The sequence below is a fragment of the Chiloscyllium plagiosum genome, chromosome 2, assembly GCF_004010195.1.
Source record: "Chiloscyllium plagiosum isolate BGI_BamShark_2017 chromosome 2, ASM401019v2, whole genome shotgun sequence".
In the NCBI taxonomy this organism is placed as follows: domain Eukaryota; kingdom Metazoa; phylum Chordata; class Chondrichthyes; order Orectolobiformes; family Hemiscylliidae; genus Chiloscyllium; species Chiloscyllium plagiosum.
In genome coordinates, this window is record NC_057711.1 from 84,261,780 (window position 1) to 84,282,334 (window position 20,555).

Sequence of the window (20,555 nt, forward strand, 5' to 3'; positions counted from 1 at the left end):
ATAATCCCAATGGTGGTCATCAACTGGACTGTCACTGCACACAAATAACTACAGTCATTTTTCAACTATATATTAGGTGCTGAAGATTTTTTCACCTACAGACATTTATTATTTTACTTCTCTGGTTTCTGAGAACTACATGCATCTCAGAAAGACAGAACTTTCCTGGTTCCTTCTCATCTTATTTGGTGCGAAGCATAATCAAATAAGTCCATTTCAATGGATTTAAAATTAGAGTTAACAGCTTTAAAATTTAATTTTAAATGTGTAATGCTCAAATGAAATGTAAAAACATAATTAAATCTGTAAGTTATTTATTAACATCAAAACCAAACCAAATTTTAATACAATTCCAAATGCCCAAAAACATTTCAAATATAAATATCTGGAATTTAATTAAATACAAGGCAATAAGATTGTTCACACATTTTGGTAATACAACTATGAATGAGGTTTTGAAAAACTAATCCACAATCAACTCTAGAAAAAAAAAATTCTTACTGGGTAACTTCCAAACAAACTGCAGGATAAAGTACCATACTACTCAGGTCATGATATGGAGGTGCCAGTGTTGGACTGGGGTGTACAAAGTTAAAAATAGTCACCTGATGAAGGAGCAGCGCTCCGAAAGCTAGTGCTTCCAAATAAACCTGTTGGATTATAACCTGGTGTTAAGAGATTCTTAACTTTGTACATACTACTTAGGCAGGACCTACAAAATCAACAGCTATGGCAATTTATCATGTAATGCTATTGAAAGCTGAAAATAAATTAGTGGCCGAGACTAAAGTTACCTTATTTTTAAAAAATGGAAACATGACCAGTAAGAGAAGAATGAAAATTTTGTTACCATCAAATAGAATTAACAACAATCCAATTTGCAAATAACTTATATTAGCACAGTAGCAAGCTTCACCAAGTAAACATTTATTGACAGAACAGTAAAGCCAACATCATTTTAATGACTTCTCATAACTTCAGGAACTTTTTTAAAAAAGCCATGTCATTCCTAAGCTCACAAAGGCACCAAATCTAAGTGAGAGGAGGTTCCTTCCTGCCCTTCTTTTGTAACACAGCAATAGATTTCCCAAGTAGAAAATTCACTTTAAATAAAAATACAAAGGGAAAAGTAAAATTGTTTCATCAGGATAAAGTTACCAAGCTAATTTCAAAATTTAAATGAGAAAAATGTATGAACAGAAACATGAATACATTGTTTTAAAAACAAAGCCACATAACTGATTGCCCTTGTTGAGATAGCTAAAACAAAAAATAATGGAATATAATCTGCTTCTTTGTTAAAAGAATTTGGCCCAACAGATAAATCTTATTCAAGTAGTGTTTTAATTTTAGACGATGGAAAATTCATCTTTCAGTGGAAAGAAAGAGGAATGTGCACCCCAACCTCAGAATCCTCATGACCTGATATTGCAGTGAAGCAGATTAAACAGCTATAATGAGTGAAAGCAGCTTGAACTCAGTTTTCAACCGTCACTTCAAGATGCCAAAACCGGATATTTTTTGCAAAAATTCAATTATGTTTACTGTAAGCTTGTAATGGGGACAGCTACGTGGACAGTTAAAATTTTCATATCTTAGTAATTTAAAAAGCTATCCAACCAAGAAAAAAAAAATCAATAGTTTTTTTTCTGCAAACATCCAACAGTAGGAGGTGCACTTCACAACAAAAATACACGTAAAGATTGGCCATATCTTATAAGTATTTCAGAACCTTTTTTAAACAATGGACCTATCCTTGAAATCTACTTCACCAACAGATTAAAAAATAATTCTCTTTAAGATTTATAATTGATGATATATCTAAGATAGAAATTCTTTAAATCTACATTGAAATAGATTCCTATTATAATGAACTTGATACTTGTAAGCAAATAAAAAGGTGCTAATATCTAAATTATGAAACCATATTATACCAGTATTTTGATAATGAATGTAGTAAGGTTTAGAGCATCAAATTTCAATATTGGTCTGCTCAAACATTCACCAAGAGTCTGAATTACTCTCAAACAACTGCTTAAAGGTTTATTACTAAATTTTGTTCAAAACCATAAAATCTCCTACACTCTTGACTTCCCAACTATTCATAGAACGCACACTGCATATGATCAGTTCCAGTTCATTTTATTTTGATTTGAAGCCCCTATCATTTGTAAAGAAATGAGTTCAAGCATCGTCAACCAAAAATGTGCAAGGTCAAAGAGATAAAGTCAGTTAACCATTTTCACAAGGTTTTCTTCACAACATTGATCCCAAGTTATTATTTTCAGTTTTAAGAATTCTGTTCACAGCTTCTTCACGGTGTCTTTCTAAATATTCAAAAATAAAAAAAAAGTGTTAGAACTATTATTTAGAACTATAAACAAACAATCATGTTGACAGCCAAGTCAAAATTAAGGGAGACCTTTGTAAATGAAATTCCAATTTGTATTACAATGTCTGGTAATGGGTACACTTTGAAGGTCATTATTTAGCTTTCAGAAGACAAAGTCTATTATTACGCAGTTCATACCATACACATTGATTGATTTTCAGCACCTGAAGGAATTATTTAACCTTATACTAGATGTACAAAGCTACACAGTCCTGCATCTCTAATCAAGCTATACATGCTTCTAGCTAACTGCTAGTGTGCATTTCAGTACTTTTAAGAAGAAACAGGAACATAGTGGAACTGAAACAAAGAGGCAAACACAGAATCCAGAGCATTTTAACATAGAACAATACAGCACAGAACAGGCCCTTCAGCCCTTGATGTTGCACCAACCTGTGAACTATTCTCAGCTCGTCCCCCTACACTGTCCCATCATCCATCCATGTGCTTATCCAAGGATTGTTTAACCTCCCTAATGTGGCTGAGTTAACTACATTGGCAGGTAGGGCATTCCATGCCCTTACCACTCTGGAGTAAAGAACCTGTCTCTGACATCTGTCTTAAATCTATCATCCCTCAATTTGTAGTTATGCCCCCTCGTACAAGCTGATGTCACCATCCTCAGAAAAAGACTTTCACTGTCTACCCTATCTAATCCTCTGATCATCTTGTAGATGTCTATCAAATCCCCTCTTAGCCTTCTTCTTTCCAATGAGAACAGACCCAAGTCTCTCAGCCTTTCCTCATAAGACCTTCCCTTCAGACCAGGCAACATTCTGGTAAATCTCCTCTGCACCTTTTCCAATGCTTCCACATCCTTCCTGAAATATGGCGATCAGAACTGTACACAATATTCCAAGTGCAGCAGCACTAGCATTTTGCATAGTTGCAGCAAGGTATTGCGGCTCTGGAACTCAAATCCCTTTACCAATGAAACCTAACACACCATATGCCTTCTTAACAGCACTATCAACCTGGGTGGCAATTTTCAGGGATCTTTGTACATGGACTGCAAGATCCCTCTGCACTACCAAGAATCTTTCCATTGACTCAGTACTCTGCCTTCCTGTTATTCTTCCCAAAGTGCATCACTCACATTTAGCTGCATTGAACTCCATTTGCCACCTCTCAGCCCAATTCTGCAGTTTAGCGAAGCCCGCTACAACCTGTAACATTCTTCCAAACTGTCCACTACTCCACCAACTTTAGTGTTATCTGCAAATTTACTAGTCCATCCACCTATGCCTGCGTCTAAGTAGTTTATAAAAATGCCAAACAGTAATCCCAAAACAGATCCTTGTGGCACACCACTAGTAACCAGACTCCAGGCTGAATAATTCCCATCAACCACCACTCGCTGCCTTCTTTCAGAAAAACAGTTTCTAATCCAAACTGCTAAATCACCCTTAATCCCATGCCTCTGCATTTTCTCCAACGGCCTGTGTGGAACCTTATGAAAAGGCTTTACTAAAAGATATTATATCTCCAAGGTTTCGCTAGTGCATGAACAGTCAAGCAATTATGTTTTGTTTCATTGGATTGGATCCACAATCTCAGTCTGGAAGAAACTGTGCACTTCAGAAGGCTGTGGCATCTGAACAAAATAATCATGTTGGCATTAATCATGAGTCTGGTTAGTGGAAATGTAGTACTTAAAGTTGTACCAATCAATGGCATGACAGAGGAACCTCGATTATCCGACATTCAATTATCCGAATATTGAATTATCCAGCAAGATCGCAAGGTCCCAATGCTTGGCTAAACTACGTTATCCAGCATTTGATGATCTGAAATTCAGTTAATCGAATGAAATACTCCCTGCCTGTGTCCTTCGGATAATTGAGGTTCCTCTGCAACTGACAAAACCAATATTAGAAAATATTAATTTGTACAAAGGAAAAGCGAGGACACCAGTTGGAGGCTTAGGATAACTGGAAACTTAAGAAACCAATTCTGAAATCAGAAATCAGTGTACTGATTGCGAAAATCCAGGAAAAGAGGCAAAATATTAAAAAGTATGCTGTATAAAGACATTTTATACACTAGCCAGAAAATGAACTTTCAGCATCATGAATGTTTCTGGTACATAACAAGAGTACAAAGGTCACTAGTGACAGGAGAACAAGGTTCAATGCCAAACAAGAACAATATTAATAAAGAATTGCCTAGGAAAAGGCATGAGGTTCCTACCTAACTCAAGATTTTTATAGTAAGTTAAAGTTAACCCACTTTGTTATTCCATTTTCAACATTAGTTAACAGGGCCCTTAGTCACCTTTAGCAGTTTTGTTATAAATTTTCACGCAGTATCTGACAGAGTCTCGTGACCCAACTGGTTCATTATGAATCAGTCTTTTTGACCCTTCTAGCACATGGCAGCTCACAATTCAAAAGGGCATACTCTTGCTGCTTTTTGCTATGCTTCCCAATGGCTGCTAACACCATCTCACTGCAAACCACAAATCTGTGGCTTTTATCCCTCCTTCACCTTCTCAGGTGTTGGTGGCATTCCTTTTCGCTGCCTCTCCAGCTTATGACATCCCCTGTGTCCAAACTGCTCATCCTACCTCATCATTCATTTCTCAACCCCCACTCACTAAGGGCTCAGGAGACAGGAAGCAAGAGGCTCACTGTGAGGGAAGCTAAGGGAATGGAAAGATCGGCATGCAGAGTCAGCAACTCGGAAACAAATAGGGTGGCGAGAGGGAGGATAACAGAGTGGGAAGATGTGGTGCTGGCAGACGATGTGGGGGACTGGCAGCAAGCAGGAGGCAATTAGAAAAAAGGATTAGCATATTTTGTTTATATTTTATTTAAAATGTTGTTTTATTTACCAATATTGGAATTTAGCAATGTAAAATCCTTTAATTTACAAAACTTCATTTTCTAATATGGTGATACAGAACCTAAATACAGTTTTTGCATTGCTTTTAATAGGAAATGTTAATTGCCTAAAGTTGTTTCACTTAAAACTTGCACTTCTAGAATGTAACTACAACTTTAAAATGAGGATTTGCTGTATGTAAACATACTGATCCTGATGAAGGGCTTTTACCCGAAACATCAATTTTCCTGCTCCTCGGATGCTGCCTGAACCACTGTGTACCACTTTAATCTAGAATCTGGTTTCCAGCATCTGCAGCCCTTGTTTTTACCTGTATGTAAACATTATAGAAGGAGGGTTTTTTCACTTTTCTTCAAAATAAAAATACTTAACTAGACACCTGTTAACTCATTTGCAAGTTCTGCTTCTTTGTCATTCTCAAATTCTGCAACATTGCCCTCATCTCCATTATAATCCGCAGTTTCTTTCCCTTTCGATGTATTCACCAGCTCTTTTTGATTTTGATACTCATCATCTGCAGTTTTGGGGGGAGGGGGGAAAGAAAATGCAAATAAAGTTTAGCAATCAAGGAGATTAAAAATAAAAAACTGACAATATTCCTGACATAATAAATGAACTGTGACAATTAGAATTCCACTAACCAGTGGATTTGGATTGGGTTTGTACAGAGATTCCATTTTTATATTGGCAAATGTCATTGTTGGTTATAAATACACCATTTCAAAATACAAACACATCAGCCACAATCTTATGTATAACAAAGCAGGCTCAAGGGTTACGCTTTCTGCTATTTGTTCTCAGGAACTGCAACTAAGTCCCAATGGGCCAGTAACTATAATGATCTAGGAGATCAATATTTAGAAATATAGCAACCAGCAGGTCTGGCCGCCTCAAGCTTGGATAGTCTAGCAGCCAGAGTGTCTATTCCTAGAGTTAAGATTTAAGAACTCAAAAAATAGATGGACTCAGTCATTCAGCCTCTTCTGACTGCTCTACCATTCAATAAAATCATGTTCATCATGTTCCCAATTCCAATTCCTTACTAGTCATCTGAAACTTTTAAGTTCACTAGTAAATTATGTCCAATAACTCCAAAGGTTAACAGCCAAAGGAAATATTTTCCTCATTTCAATCTTAAGGGGACAGATTCTCACATTTAATGTCTCATGTAATGGATAATGTAATTTACCCCAATAAATAAAGTGGCAGCCTAGGTTAGGCACCCGAGTCCATCATAGGACTTGGGCCCACACCTTTCAAGTAGCTTACAGATTTAAAAGGAGCATACACTTCAACCGACTTTCAATAAATGACTGTCATTTACTCATCATTGCAACTCTACCCTGGCAGTTACAAATGCAAAATTATAGTATACTGAACCTGCATTTCTTCTGGATTCTAAATTTTCATAGCCAAGCCTTGTTTGATTTTTATCTTCAACCACGCCTGCAAAACAATCGCACATTAACTCAGTTTTGACGGTTCTTGATAAATGGAAATATTAGGGAAGAGATTTTCTTGTGGTCAGGCTACACAATGGGTCATGTGGGAATCAGCCATTCTGTTTTTTTCTCAAGGTGGTCAATTAATTAATTGCCACACTGCCAAATGACGATAGTAGGCATGTTCTCGAAGCTGCAGAGCCAGAGACACTTACAGTTTTAAAAGAGCAAATTGACAAAGGTTGAAAAGGGAGAGGATATTTCAAAAAACAGAAACACCAACTTTCCAACATTTTTAATTTGGAAGTTGTACAACTGTATATGCACAAATAAGGAAAGGTGTGGTGCAGGGAAGAAAAGTCTCTACTATTTTCAATGCCTGCCCAACTCTGTTCATAATATCAGCAGGACCTAAAATTCAAGATCATATCACCCGAGGGTTACCCTGAAGGAAGAGAACTCAATAAGTACTCGTGCAGCAAGTGCTTTCAGAACATAGCAGATTAAATACCTGAAGGCTCTCTTTGGCAGGTAGAATCAAGGAAAACCTTAAAGCTTTCTATAGCTATGTCAGGGATAAAAGAATGACAAGGGTAAAATTAGAGCCAGTCAAGGACGGTAGTGCGAAGTTGTGTTTGGTAGTCTAAGGAGATAGGCGAGGCGCTTAATGAATATTTTTTGTTGGTACTCACAGGAAAAAGATAATGTTGTCAAGGAGAATATTGAGATACAGGCTATTAAGACTAGGTAGGATTGAGGTTCATAAGGAGGAGATGTTAGCAATTCGAGAAAGGATGAAAATAGACAAGTCCCATGGGTTGGATGGGATTTATCCTAGGATTCTCTGGGAAGCTAGGGAGGAGAGTGCAGAGCCTTAGACTGTGATCTTTATGTCATCATTGTCTACAGGAATAGTGCCAGAAGACTGGAGGATAGCAAATGTTGTCCTCTTGTTTAAGAAGGGGAGTAGAGACAATCCTAGTAATTATACACCAGTGAGCATTACTTCGGTTGTGCGTAAAGTGTTGGAAAGGATTTTGAGAGATAGGATTTATCATCTAGAAAATAATAATTTGATTAGAGATAGTCAACACGGTTTTGTGAAGGGTAGGTCGGGCCTCACAAACCTTATTGAGTTCTTTGAGAAGCTGACCAAACTGGTGGATGAGGGTAAAGCGGTTTATGTGGTGTATATGGATTTCAGTAAAGTGTTTGATAAGGTTCCCCACGGTATTGCAGAAAATACAGAGGCATGTGACTGAGGGTGATTTAGCAGCTTGGATCAGAAATTGGCCAGTTGTAAGAAGATGGTGGTTGATGGGAAATGTTCATCTTGGAGCTCAGTTACTAATGGTCTGTTTGTCATTTTTATAAATGACCTTGATGAGGGCATTAAAGGATGGATTATTAAATTTGCGGATGACACTAAGGACCGTGGAGTTGCGGTAGGATGTTGCAAGTTGCAGAGAGACATATATAAGCTACAGAGCTACGCTGAGAGGTGGCAAATGGAGTTTAATGCAGAAAAGTATGAGGTGATTCACTTTGGAGGGAGTAACAGGAATACAGAGTACTGGGCCAATGGTAAGATCATTGGTAATGTGGATGAGCAGAGAGATCCTAAAATGATGCCACTCAGGTTGACAGGAGAAAGTGAGGACAGCAGATGCTGGAGATCAGAGTTGAAGAGTGTGGTGCTGGAAAAACACAGCCAGTCAGGCAGTATCCAAGGAGCAGGAGCATCCTAATGAAGGGCTAATGCTCAAAAGTCAATTCTCCTGCTCCTCAGATGCTGCCTAACCAACTGTACTGTTCCAGCACCACATTCTTCAACCCAGGTTGATAGGGTTGTTAAGAAGGCGGAAGGTGTGTTAGCTTTTATTGGTAGATGTGGTCATATTGCAGCTGTACAAAACTCTGGTGTGTACATTATATGAAGTACTGAAAGGGTGCAGGAGAGATTTACCAGGATACGGCCTGGTATGGAGGAAGGTCTTATGAGGAAAGACTGGAACCTGTTTTTGTTAGAGAGAAGCTCGAGAGTTGACTGAAGAGAGACATACAAGATGATCAGAGGATTGGATAGGGTGGACAGAGATCCTTTTTCCACAGATGGTGATGGCTAGCACGAGGGGACAGCTTTAAATTGAGGGGTGATAGATATAGGACAGATGTCAGATGTAGGTTCTTTGCTCAGTAGTAAGGGAATGGAACGCCCTGCCTATAACAGTATTAGACTCGCCAAAATTAAAGCCATTTAAATGGTCATTGGATAAACTTATTGATGATGATGCAATAGTGTCGCCTGGTTTCACAGGTTGGTGCAACATCGAGGGCCGAATGGCCTGTACTGCGTTGTAATGTTCTGTGTTCTATATTCTATCTTTAAATTTAGAGATTCCACTCCTAATTCTTGTCAAAAACAGAATGGTTCACACTTGCTGCTACAATAATATCAAAAAGCCAAAGCATAAATGAATGGTGTAAGAGTTGTATCTGCTAGCACAAATGCATTTTTAAAACCGTCATTATTATATTCAAAACAATACAGAATATTTCAGCCACAAGTTAAGGGGAAAAAAAACAGTATAAGAGTCAGAATGCATTGAATCCACTGTTCTGTCTTAAAAAAATGAAAAACTTTGAGCTGGATTTTTAAAACATTTTAAAGCCAAATAAACTTCAATAGAAAAACTACACTTCCAGATGTTCATAATTAAATGAACGAAAGGTACATTCAAAGTGTGCGTTTTAGAATTCATACCTGTATCTAGTAACTTATTTGCAATTTCTTGAGCAAACCTTCTAGACGTTGCATCATGTTCAAATTCACTTATCGTTTCTTGATGTTCAACTTTATTTATTTTCTCAACTTCGATCAGATCTGTGGGGTCATTGATTTGTCTTGAAAACAGTTGTGCTTTATCTGATGGTTCAATGGTAGCTTGTCTTCCTGTATGTTTGTGTTCAGTCTGCTGGACAGTGATTTGGAAATTTGTAATTCACTTAGATGTTTAGAAATGAATTACCAACTTTAAAAGCTGCCATATTCTATTTAGTTTAAAATATTTTTGCGTTGTTAGGGAGAGACCAGAGGAAAAAGGAGGAAGAAAAAAATTTGGGTTTGTGATGCTTGCTTTATTGGATTTATAAAACTGACCCTACTGGTCCTATAAACCAAATGAATTATTTCAACCATGTGCTCTAAACTGTCAATCCTCTTCCAAACACGAGTATCACCATTGTGTATTTCTGGTTAGAGGAAGCTATGCAACAATGACATGCACTCCAAAAACTGCACACTGATGATAGAACTGAAATAATCTGAAATGCAGGGATATTTGTTCTAGAAATAACATGGTGGTATGAATAACAGGCAATATAAATGGAACTGTCAGAAAGACACATTGAGGTTTAGACAGTTCAGAATTTGAGTATTTTTGAAAAAATCATTTTGTACAAGCTTTTCATTTTGCACTCACCTAGACAGTTCACAAGAATACAAATTCAAGGTGAATATCAACATTTATACTGCGAGAGAGAAAAAAAGTGCAGACTTGTTGACAAACTGATAAGTACAGGTGTTGCCATGGAGAATGCATCTGTCAATGCTGATTGACAATTAACAGCCAGGTTTTGTTAACTTTTAAACCAACCAGGCTAACTCAGATTAGGCAATGTATTGCCATAAGAAATAATACAACAGTTACCAGTTGGTCGATTGTTCGAGTAGAAACAACTGTGTTGTGTCAACCTGCCTGGTTTAAAATTTTGTTCAGCGCATTGGTCTGAGAAATGAACCAGTGAATGACTACATCTACTTTGCTGAGTAGAAACAAATGACTGTTCTGTCTGCAAAGAACAGACCTTGTATATTAATATATATAGCTCCCAGTACACGGGGGGCACCACATTAAACCCTACCAACAATTTGTGCACATGCACTATAGTTGTTTCAATTAAAGGAAATTCTTAACATTCATTTACTGATTTATTTCTTACAGCATTCCTTGCTTAATCGGAGTCAACCTGGCTGGTTTAAAAGTTAAAAAGTCTAGCTTTTAACTATAAAGTATTATTACTGGGTACATTTGCCATGGGAAGACCTCTACCAGAGTCCACTGTCAACCAATTAACACTCCTATCATGCTATGTAAATGTTGGTCTGCCCCTTAAATATGTATTCTTATGAAGTGCCTGCTTGAGTGCAAGATGAAAACATCTTGATAAAAGATGACATTTTTTCAAGCAATACAAACATAACCCTATATTCAGTGTCTATAAATTTGGGCAAAAGCAAGTACAAAAGTATGTTAAGCTAGGGCACTGCAAATGCTGTTTGGACCTCAGCTGGAGTGACAAGTATGTATTGAATTTTTGGCACCCCACTTTGGAAAGGTCTTGGACCAGGTAGAAGAAAGATTTACTAGAATAATCATAGAATTGAAGAAAAAAAAAGAGGGGCTGGGATTGCTTTCTTTAGAATACAAAATAGGATAGGTTGTGAACTGATGGGAAGAAATTGTTCTCCAGTTAGCCAATGGAAATATAGATTTAAGATAATTTCCTCAAGATTAGGAATGTATTGCCTGGAAGGTGACAGAAGTACTTTCAATAATTACTTTTAATGGGGAAATGAGAAAAGGGACTTGCAAAAGGAACAGCTGCAGGCCAATGGAAAAAAAGACAGGGATGTAGAATTGGACAGCTCTTCCAAAAAACAGGACTGTACAAGCTAGAGGGCTTCAATAAAATGAAAGTTTCACATGCCTTCAATATCTACTACCTCTATCAGCAGGAGTTGTTTCTTCTATTGCTACCATGGCTGTGCACCTGTCAGTTGGTGGCGGTACTGGTTTACATTTCATCATTGTTTATGCCATTGACCAAACGCTAACCACCTCACTTGCTGCCTCCTCTTTGCCAGACACTCCTGAGCTCTAGCAATTTTATATCCTTTTAAATACACCTGCCTTCTTAAAATAAAATTGTTTTAATCAAATTGAGCATCTAATTATTATTAGATGTGTTGTGATCTTCCCTAAAGATTACTTCAAAGAACAAAATTTGTGCTTCCAGTTAGCAGCTGAAAGAGCGACTTGTCAAGACTTTTTTAGAGTAAGAAAAGCCCACGTCTTTTAGTAGACAACTTTATAAACTATAAAGAGTAACATTCTCCTTGTTTGTTAGCACAGATCGCAGTTCTCATGGAATTACATAGGTTTTAGTAGCAATGCATATTAGTTTCTGGCTCATATGTACTTACTGCAGAATTGAAACAAAGAAACCTGCCTTGCATAGTGTACTATCGGACATTCCCAAGAAAGGGCAGCAAATTAGCATTTCTACACAGATGAAACGGAGTTGCAGAGGAAGCCACTTTTGAAATCAGTTTACCTGCTTTCTTACAAATCAATGAATATCTCAGACAGGCAGACAAAGGAGCGATTTGAATTTGCTAGCTACCTTTGCCAGATCATAGAATCAAGAGGTGTCTCTACTCAAAGAGGGACAAATGCAACCTTCCATAGATATTAGATTTGTTCCAGCATGGCCAGGGTCAAGAAGAATCATCAAAAACAGGTTTCACTGCTGGTAGGTGATTTAATGTAGTCTGCAAAATCTGAGGAAACGGTCTGGAGATAGTCATTTAAAGTTACCACTAAGCAGAATGGTGATACAGAAGGGCATTGTAAGTCAAGAGATAATATGCATTGTTACTACAACCTATGCAATTCCATGAGAACTGCGATCTGTACTAACAAGGAGAATGTTACTCTCTATTGTTAATAAAGTGGCCTACTAAAAGAAGTGGGCTTTTCTTACACTAAAAAAAGTCTTGACAACTCACTCTTTCAGCTGCTAACTGGAAGCACAAATTTTGTTCTTTGAAGTAATCTTTAGGGAAGATCACAACACATCTAATAATAATTAGATGCTCAATTTGATTAAAACAATTATATTTTAAGAAGGCAGGTGTATTTAAAAGGATATAAAATTGCTTAGCTTTCTGTATTAAAATGTTAACTTTTGTAACTGAGTCTTGTGCAGACAGCTCTGAACAAACATGCAATGTGCTACCCTAGATTGTCAAATCTGTTAACACGGGAAGACATAGGGTCAACAATTTCTATCAATATGAAAACTTCAACGTTTGCTAACTTTATTGCAACAAGTCAGCAATTGCAGTCCTATGACTACAAATAGGAATAGTAACAAATCCTAGACAGGCAATATTTTGCAGCCACAGGACCACAAAATATAGCAGGAACAGGTTTGCTAAAGGCTAAAGGAAAAGGTAAGTGGGTCACAAATGCATATCACTCATGCATACCTTTGCACCCACCTTTTCTAAATGCCACAATCTCTGAGCAATTATTTCAAAAGGTAGTTGCTCTGTGTGAACACTTTTGCTACTTTTTAAATTCATTGTAAGTTTCTTAGAATTCTCTTTTAAACACATCTGTTTTGCACATGAATTGTCACTTTCTGGGTTCTGCACTATTTCTAGTATCAGCTATATTAAGCCACTGCAAAGTTCTATCACCAAGCAGTTGATCTGAAAGTTCCAATTCCAACAAATATATTTGAGACTAAAGGATAGAGTGCACTACATAAAGAAAAGAGACCACATCCAAAGCTTTGGTTTGAAAAACAGACTATAAATAGATTGTGTTTTTACCAATAACTTGCTTTGATTGGTTGATTCAGCATTTTTGTTTTCAGGTTGAAACTTTGTAGTCTCCGCAAGCCTCTTGTTTAATTCCTTAATTTGTTCTTCATACAGCTCTTTCTGATCATTTATTTGGTTACTGCACTGAGTACTGAATAGTCAAATAAAAATAAATCAACAATTAATTTATTTTGCTTAAAATGGTCACTTAATTTGCACACTGACTTATGTCACAATACTGAGTAATTAAAATCCAAAGTTCCAAATCTGTGCAAAAATACTACATAGATTCAGTACACCAAAAAATACTCACCACAGCTATCATCAATACAGAAGAAGTTAAAATTTCAAGTTGGTGTAAGTTGCTCGAAACTGGGGCAAGTTGGGAATGTAGAAGGTTTTTAAATAATTCACATGGAGTACGCGAGAGAAAAAAAAAGAGACCACTTGCAATATAATAGAAGATAAGATGCATCACATGCCAAAAACGTGGGGGTGGGGGGTGAGATTAGGGCAAAATAAGGAAAGAATTAACCAGCTGGCACTCCTCTTGACTTAAAAGAAATGGTTGAGGATTGATCAAATACAGATATTTAAAATTATGATGGGTTTTGATAAAAAAAACTTCCTCTTATGAGGAACAGCATAACTAAAAACAATTATACATGATAATCATCTACAAATCCAATAAGGAATTTTAAAGAACAGTAAGAAATCAGAACTTACTACAACAGAATGGTTGGAATAAATAGTACAGGCATGTTTAAAAGAAACTGTGCAAGTGTAAGAGGGAGAAGGGAATATATACAATGGCAGATTTAAATTAGAAAAGATGGGAGGAAAGGCTCAAATGGACATAAACAGCAGCACAGACTGGCTGGGCTGTGTCACCCATCTGGAGTTTTATATCCTACATAATCCCAAATATGTAACTAGGATTAATCCCATAATTCAATGAAAGTAAATTGGGAGATAATTTTCATAATTTCTATTTATTATACATTTATTAGCTTAATAGGCACAACAAATGACAAGCAGTAAGCTCATGAAATCTGCCAATGGCAAAGCTAATCAATTTTCCAGCTACTTTTTATGAAGCATATTTGCATGGTTAATCAAATTAAAAAAGACAAGTTATTTCTGCCCCTACATCACAAGAGTACAAAATTAACTGTATTAATGAATAAGTACTGAAGAGTTCACATACTTACACATCATAGGTTAATTTTTTTTGCAGTTCCTGCAACTTTTGACTTAAATGGCTATATCCTTTTTGCAGCTCCTGAAATTGTTCTGAAGTAAAAAGGAAGCATCTATCAAAATACAGTCAGAGAATCAAAGTATCGTTAGACTCCAAACAGATTTCTAGTTCAATTCCTCAATGGAATCAGAAACATAATATGAACAATTGTCTTTTTTTAAAACGTCTAAAGATGTTTCTAGCCAAGCCATGTTGTGTTCTGACTTTGTGAAGCTCAAGCTGTTTTAATTCCATTTCACTTTGTTTTCCTTTATTCTCTTTCCAATTAAAGGCTATTTCTCTTTGTTTCAATTTGTTCAATCTCTAACTTTTCCACTTGTTTTTCCCCCTTTATATTTTTCTCCTCTTTCTTCCAATTAGCACTTCATTTCTAACTGAACTTCACAGCAATCTCCTCTTCCTATCCTCAGTGCCTCCACACATTCATTTCTAACAAATCACACATTTCTTTTAAATTCAAGTACATTTTATATGATCGCAGTTAATGATAATACTAGACAAGTCAAATTCCAGAGTGAAATCTGGTTTGATACATTATTTATTTTCTTTACAATGGAGGTCAGTAGTCACTGAATATATTCACAAGATGCTGTCAATGTACTTTTCAGAAAAGAACATAAAAGGTTTATTGTACAAAACGAAAGGACTCTTACATTATACAAGAACTATTAGAAAAATCTCATTGCAAATATCAGAAAGATTCATCTCTTTTACCTCAACATTACCGTTGCATATACTCAAATCTTAGTAAAAAGCTATCCCATTGGCATGCCAAAACTTCTTGTTCAGTTGCATGGCTGTTGTCAGTTTGCATTCAGAAAATCTGAGCTTTCACTTAATGCTATTTTCTTCAGTTAATGTCTGTCCCTAAGATCCTTTAAACAAACTGCTAAATTGGCTCACTAACTACTTAGCATGTGTTCCTTAAACAAGTATTCAACAGCCATTTAGGTGGTCATCCTTTTCAACACCGCCACAGCCTTCTGCTTCTGGAGACTTTTTCCCAGTCTTCTCAACAACTCAGGACATCTCCTCAGTTTTGGCAATTGCCAATAACAACACCTTTATTACACTGGACTTCTTTCCTCTGAATGAAACTGCTTTTGGAGCCATCTCTCTCCAGAACTGTAAATTGTAAAATTTAAGTCAGTAAAAACCTTCACAATTATCTCCCTGGGTAGCAAGCTGCTGGCCATTTAACTAAAATCACAAGACTTGTAAATTTTTAACTCAATGTACTCAATGCTCAAAATGATCTGGTAACCCATTAAAAAAAGTCAGATTCAAACAGAATTTGAACACAAAATCCATTTTTTCTCTACTATAGAATCTAAGTTCTCAAATAATAATACTTTAATAATTATTATGCAAGTTCATAAAACTAAACTAACAGGGTGGGTGTGGATTCTCGTCATTTTGCAACATCAGCATCTGATTGAAGGAGTGAGCATACAACTTAAACAGCCCATATATTCCTGCTTCATTCCTTGCCCCACATTTTTTTTTTAATTCACTTGTTGGACGAGTCAATTGCTGGATAACCAGCATTTATTGCCGGTCCCTAGTTGCCCTTGAGAAGGTGGTTATGAACTTAGTGTCATAGAGGTCTACAGCATGGAAACAGACCCTTCAGCTCAACTTGCCCATGCTGTCAGATTTCACAATTAAAACTAGTCCCATTTGTCTATGTTTGGTCAATATCCCACCATACTTATCCCTTCTACTTGCCTGTCTAAGTGTTGCTTAAATGACAAAATTGCTTCTATCACAACCTCTGGCAGCCTGTTCCAACACACAAAAATTGTACCCCAGACCCTTTTGTGCATCTCCCCTCTCACATTAAACCTTGTCCAACTTCCCTACCATGTGAAAAAGTTGTTGGCTATCTACGTTATCTATGCCAGTCATCATTTTATAGACCTCCATAAAAGGTCAATTTTCTGTCTCCTACACTCCAGAAAAAATTGCCCCAAACTATCCAAACCTCTCCTTTTAAATAAACCCTTCCAGTCCAAATAACATTCTTTTAAATCTTTTACACACTCTTAGTTTAATTATATCCTTTTGATAGCAGGGCAACCAGAAATGCAGAGTGTACTCCAAATGTGGCCTCACCAAAGTCTTGTACAGCTGCAACAAGACGTCCCAACTCCTATACTTGCTGACCAATAAAAGAAAGCAAGCAGGAAGCCTTCTTCACCACCCTGTCTACCTGTGACTCCACTTTTAAGGAGCAATGAGCTTGTACCCCTTGATCTCTTCATTCCTTAACACTCCCCAGAGTCCCAGCATTGACTATGGAAGTGCTGCCCTGGTTTGACCCACCTACATGCAACACTTTGCATTTATTTAAATTAAACACCATCTGCCATTCTTCAGCCCACTGATCAACTTCATCTTGATCTCACTGCATTCCCAGTTAACCTTTACTGTCCAGTGTACTATCAATCTTGGTGTCATCCACAAACTTACTAACCATACCTCCTAAATTCTCATTTAAATCGTTTAAAAAGAAAATTACAAATAATAGTGGACCCAGCACCAATCCCTGCGGCACACTGCTGGTCACAGGCCTCTGGTCTGAAAACCAATTCTGTACCACTACAGTCTTCTACCATCAAGCCAATTTTGTAACCTCTCCTTGGATCCTGAGAGATTTAATCTCACTCAACAACCGACCATGCAACATCTTGTTAAAGACATTGCTAAAGTTCATGTAGACAATATCACACTGCCTTCATCTACTTCTTGATCATCCCTTTTGAACCTCTGCTGGCCATTTGCAATGATGATGTCAGTGAATGCCATGGGGTGAGAGAGTTAGATTGTCTCTTGCTGGAGATGGTCGTTACCAGACATGTGAGTGGCACAATTGTTACTTGCCTCTTGCGTGCCCCAACTTCAATGTGTCCCAATGCAGCAACACCTGAACAATATATTGTTTCAGTGTATCAGGAGTTGTGTACAATGTTTGGCATCAGTGACCATCCCTATTTTCAACCTTATCACAGTTGGAAGCAGCTGATGATTAAGCAAAGGACACTACCCTGCTAACTCCTACAGAGATATCCTGACACTGAAATAACTAACCTCCAGCAATCATAACCATCTTTAGTGCCAAATATGACTCCAACCAGCAAACAGATTTTCCACAATTCTCAATGCCTCCAGTTTTGTTAAACTCCTTGATGCCACATTCAGTCAAATGTGGTCCTGATATCAACAGCAGTCACTCTGATCTCTTGGCCATGTTTCAACTAAAGCTTTAATTAGATCAGGAGCTGAGACACCTTGCAGAACTCAAACTGAGTGTCAATGAGCAAATAATTGCTAAGCCAGGGCTGCTTGATAGCATTGTTGGTGACACTGTCCATCAAAGCTGCTCATCTAAACCAAATACTGAAATGCCACCGCCTGCAGAATGTTCTGGTGCTTACATATGTCAACAGCTGATACTGCTACTTAAAGGAAAAATGCAATCCTGAATACTATAAAGAATGAAAAACATCTTTACCTTGCAGTGTTTGTATAATCCTTGTGCTACTGGTAATGTTTCTATTCAGAGCTTCCTTTAAATGCAAAACAAACAAACATTGATATAAAAAAAGTTAGGAATCTGAACATAGATTTGTCAATGCAAATACAATTCATTTTGGGTTTTTTTTCATTTGTAATCTATAAACTTTCAAACAAATTACAAAACTATTATTGTAGTATTTAAGACAAAGTCTAATTATTTGGTCTTCCTGTGTACCATCAATAGAGCTCTGTGCTGGAAACTGCAACATTGATGATAGCAAAATTAATATTTGCTTCCTTCATTTCCTCAAAGCTACCTCAATTTCAGTTCCAGGTGTAGACCTCCAATCAATCAATAACATTCACTTTGCTACATTTACTCAAGGGAAGGTAACCTCCCATGTAATGCAAAACTAAATTCTACAGCTCTGTAGCTATCCAGTTACTGAGCTTCTGAATGTAGTACATCTACAGTTAAGTAGGATCATCTGCAAGTGTGAAACTGTACTAATTTCATATGTGAGCACATAAATGTTAAATTACAAGAAAACTGAACGGACTCAGTATGTTGACAAAATTTGCCTACGTACAAGAGTAGCAAATCGAGTGTGTTTGCCATGGATGAATACTGATTGAGCTTTCAGTAGTGGCATAATGAAACCACTAATACTAACATTCCTAGGAGCAGTAGGAAATCGCAACTCATCATATTAAATCAGTGTGCGTCAAATCTATACATTAACATATTTACATCTTTAATAATTGAATTCTTTTTCCACTTCCATCTCAGAAATTTGGTTTTACATTTCTAACAAGGTGGTTGCGAGAACAGTTCCTGCCTTTTTAACTGTACATGCAAGCTGTTCATCTTGCTTTATACTGTATTAATACCACTAGTGTAAGGGCAAAGTCAGAAGCAAATGTTACACAGTGAATTCTCACTTACAGTGTAGTTGCAGTAATGAAAAAGTTGTTTAATCTAAAGTTGGGGTTAAGTGAATCATCAGTTCCTACAAGAATCAATGGAATTAGATTTTTTCAAATACTTCTTGCCTTGAAAAGCCAGTATACAAGTTGAAATGCTGTACAATACTTGCATAGCAGTGCACATTCAATGCTGAAATAGCAAGCAAAATAAAGTTACTAAATATAAAAGAAATACTTTACAAATTCAAAAGAAATTATTACAGGGCTATGGAACTAGTTGGATAGCTATTTTAAAAGAATCGGACTAGATGTGATAATCAAATGACTTCTTTCTGTGCTGCATATTCTATGATCATAGGCTGTGATGAAGCTCCTGAAACGGATCTTCCTGACAATCTCTCTGCACTCCACAGTAAGTCTTTGCCACATTTCCTAGTAAGTTCTTTCATCTGCAGATGTAGAAATAAATGCATGATTTTTAAAAAAATATTTTTGTAACCTATCAACCACGAGATGCTGAAATATATCTTTTTTAGATTACTTACAGTGTGGAAACAGGGCCTTTGGCCCAACAAGTCCACACTGACCCTCCAAAGGGCAACCCACCCAGACCCATTCCCATACATTTACCCTTCACCTAACACTACAGGCAATTTAGCATGGCCAATTCACCTAACCTGCACATTTTTGGACTGTGGGAGGAAAGCAGACACGGAGAGAATGTGCAAACTCCACACCGACAGTTGCCCGAGACGGGAATTGAACCCGGGTCTCTGGCGCTGTGAGGCAGCAGTGCTAACCACTGTACCACCGTGCCGCTCACATCTCACCAGAAATCTCCTCAAAAGGTAAAGGTACTTCATCTTTCTCTAGCATTAACCACACTAACTGCTTTATTCTGGTGATCTGGCTGCCATCTTCGATGCAAATGCACAACTAGAGACACCAATCTTATGTATTCTCTCACTGCAACAAGTCAAATGCACATAAGATCACCAACTAAGAGACACATTACCATCTTTGGTTCTATTTTCATGAAGCAAATACAAAATTCTACCCACAGCAAGAGCTATAGAAACTAAGCAATTTTCAAAAAAATCTAAAGTATTAATCCATTCGTAATGCACAAATATTGATTTTGCTACTGAACTGCAAACTCAAGTCATTTCCAAACATTTTTTGTAACTCCATACCAGTTAGCAACCACACTATGAATGCCTCCCTTAACAATCCCCTAAAAATACTAAACTATATTTTTTATAAAGTGCTTTTCACTATGTCAGGATGTGCTAAAATACATTACAACCAATTAAGTTTTCTGAAGTATAATCACTGCTGCAACATAGGAAACAGTGCAACAAATTGGTGGAAAGATCAAGTAGAAGCAAGATAAAATGATAGATATAATACTGAAGCAAAGGGACCAGAGAGCATATGTGGCAAATTGTTGATAATAACAGAACAGACTGTATAAGAGAGGTCACAAAAACATTCTGG

General features: G+C 37.0%; 1 protein-coding gene across 3 annotated transcripts in view; it reads right to left on the bottom strand.

The window, feature by feature from the left end:
• Positions 1-297: 297 nt before the first annotated feature.
• golm1 (golgi membrane protein 1) overlaps positions 298-20,555 on the bottom strand; it is a 32,678-nt gene continuing 12,420 nt past the window's right edge. Inside the window, exons 2-8 of one of the 3 annotated variants that reach the window (XM_043713179.1) lie at positions 18,127-18,181; positions 14,563-14,644; positions 13,361-13,502; positions 9,443-9,650; positions 6,617-6,682; positions 5,616-5,750; positions 298-2,327 (exon numbers count right to left, since the gene is read on the bottom strand). In XM_043713179.1, coding sequence (XP_043569114.1) covers positions 2,257-2,327; positions 5,616-5,750; positions 6,617-6,682; positions 9,443-9,650; positions 13,361-13,502; positions 14,563-14,644; positions 18,127-18,181 — 759 coding nt within the window. In that variant the 3' untranslated portion in view covers positions 298-2,256. Of the gene's footprint in view, positions 2,328-5,608; positions 5,751-6,616; positions 6,683-9,442; positions 9,654-13,360; positions 13,503-14,562; positions 14,645-18,126; positions 18,182-20,555 lie in introns of all 3 variants that reach the window. The other 2 variants (XM_043713178.1, XM_043713184.1) reach the window with 2 other exon arrangements.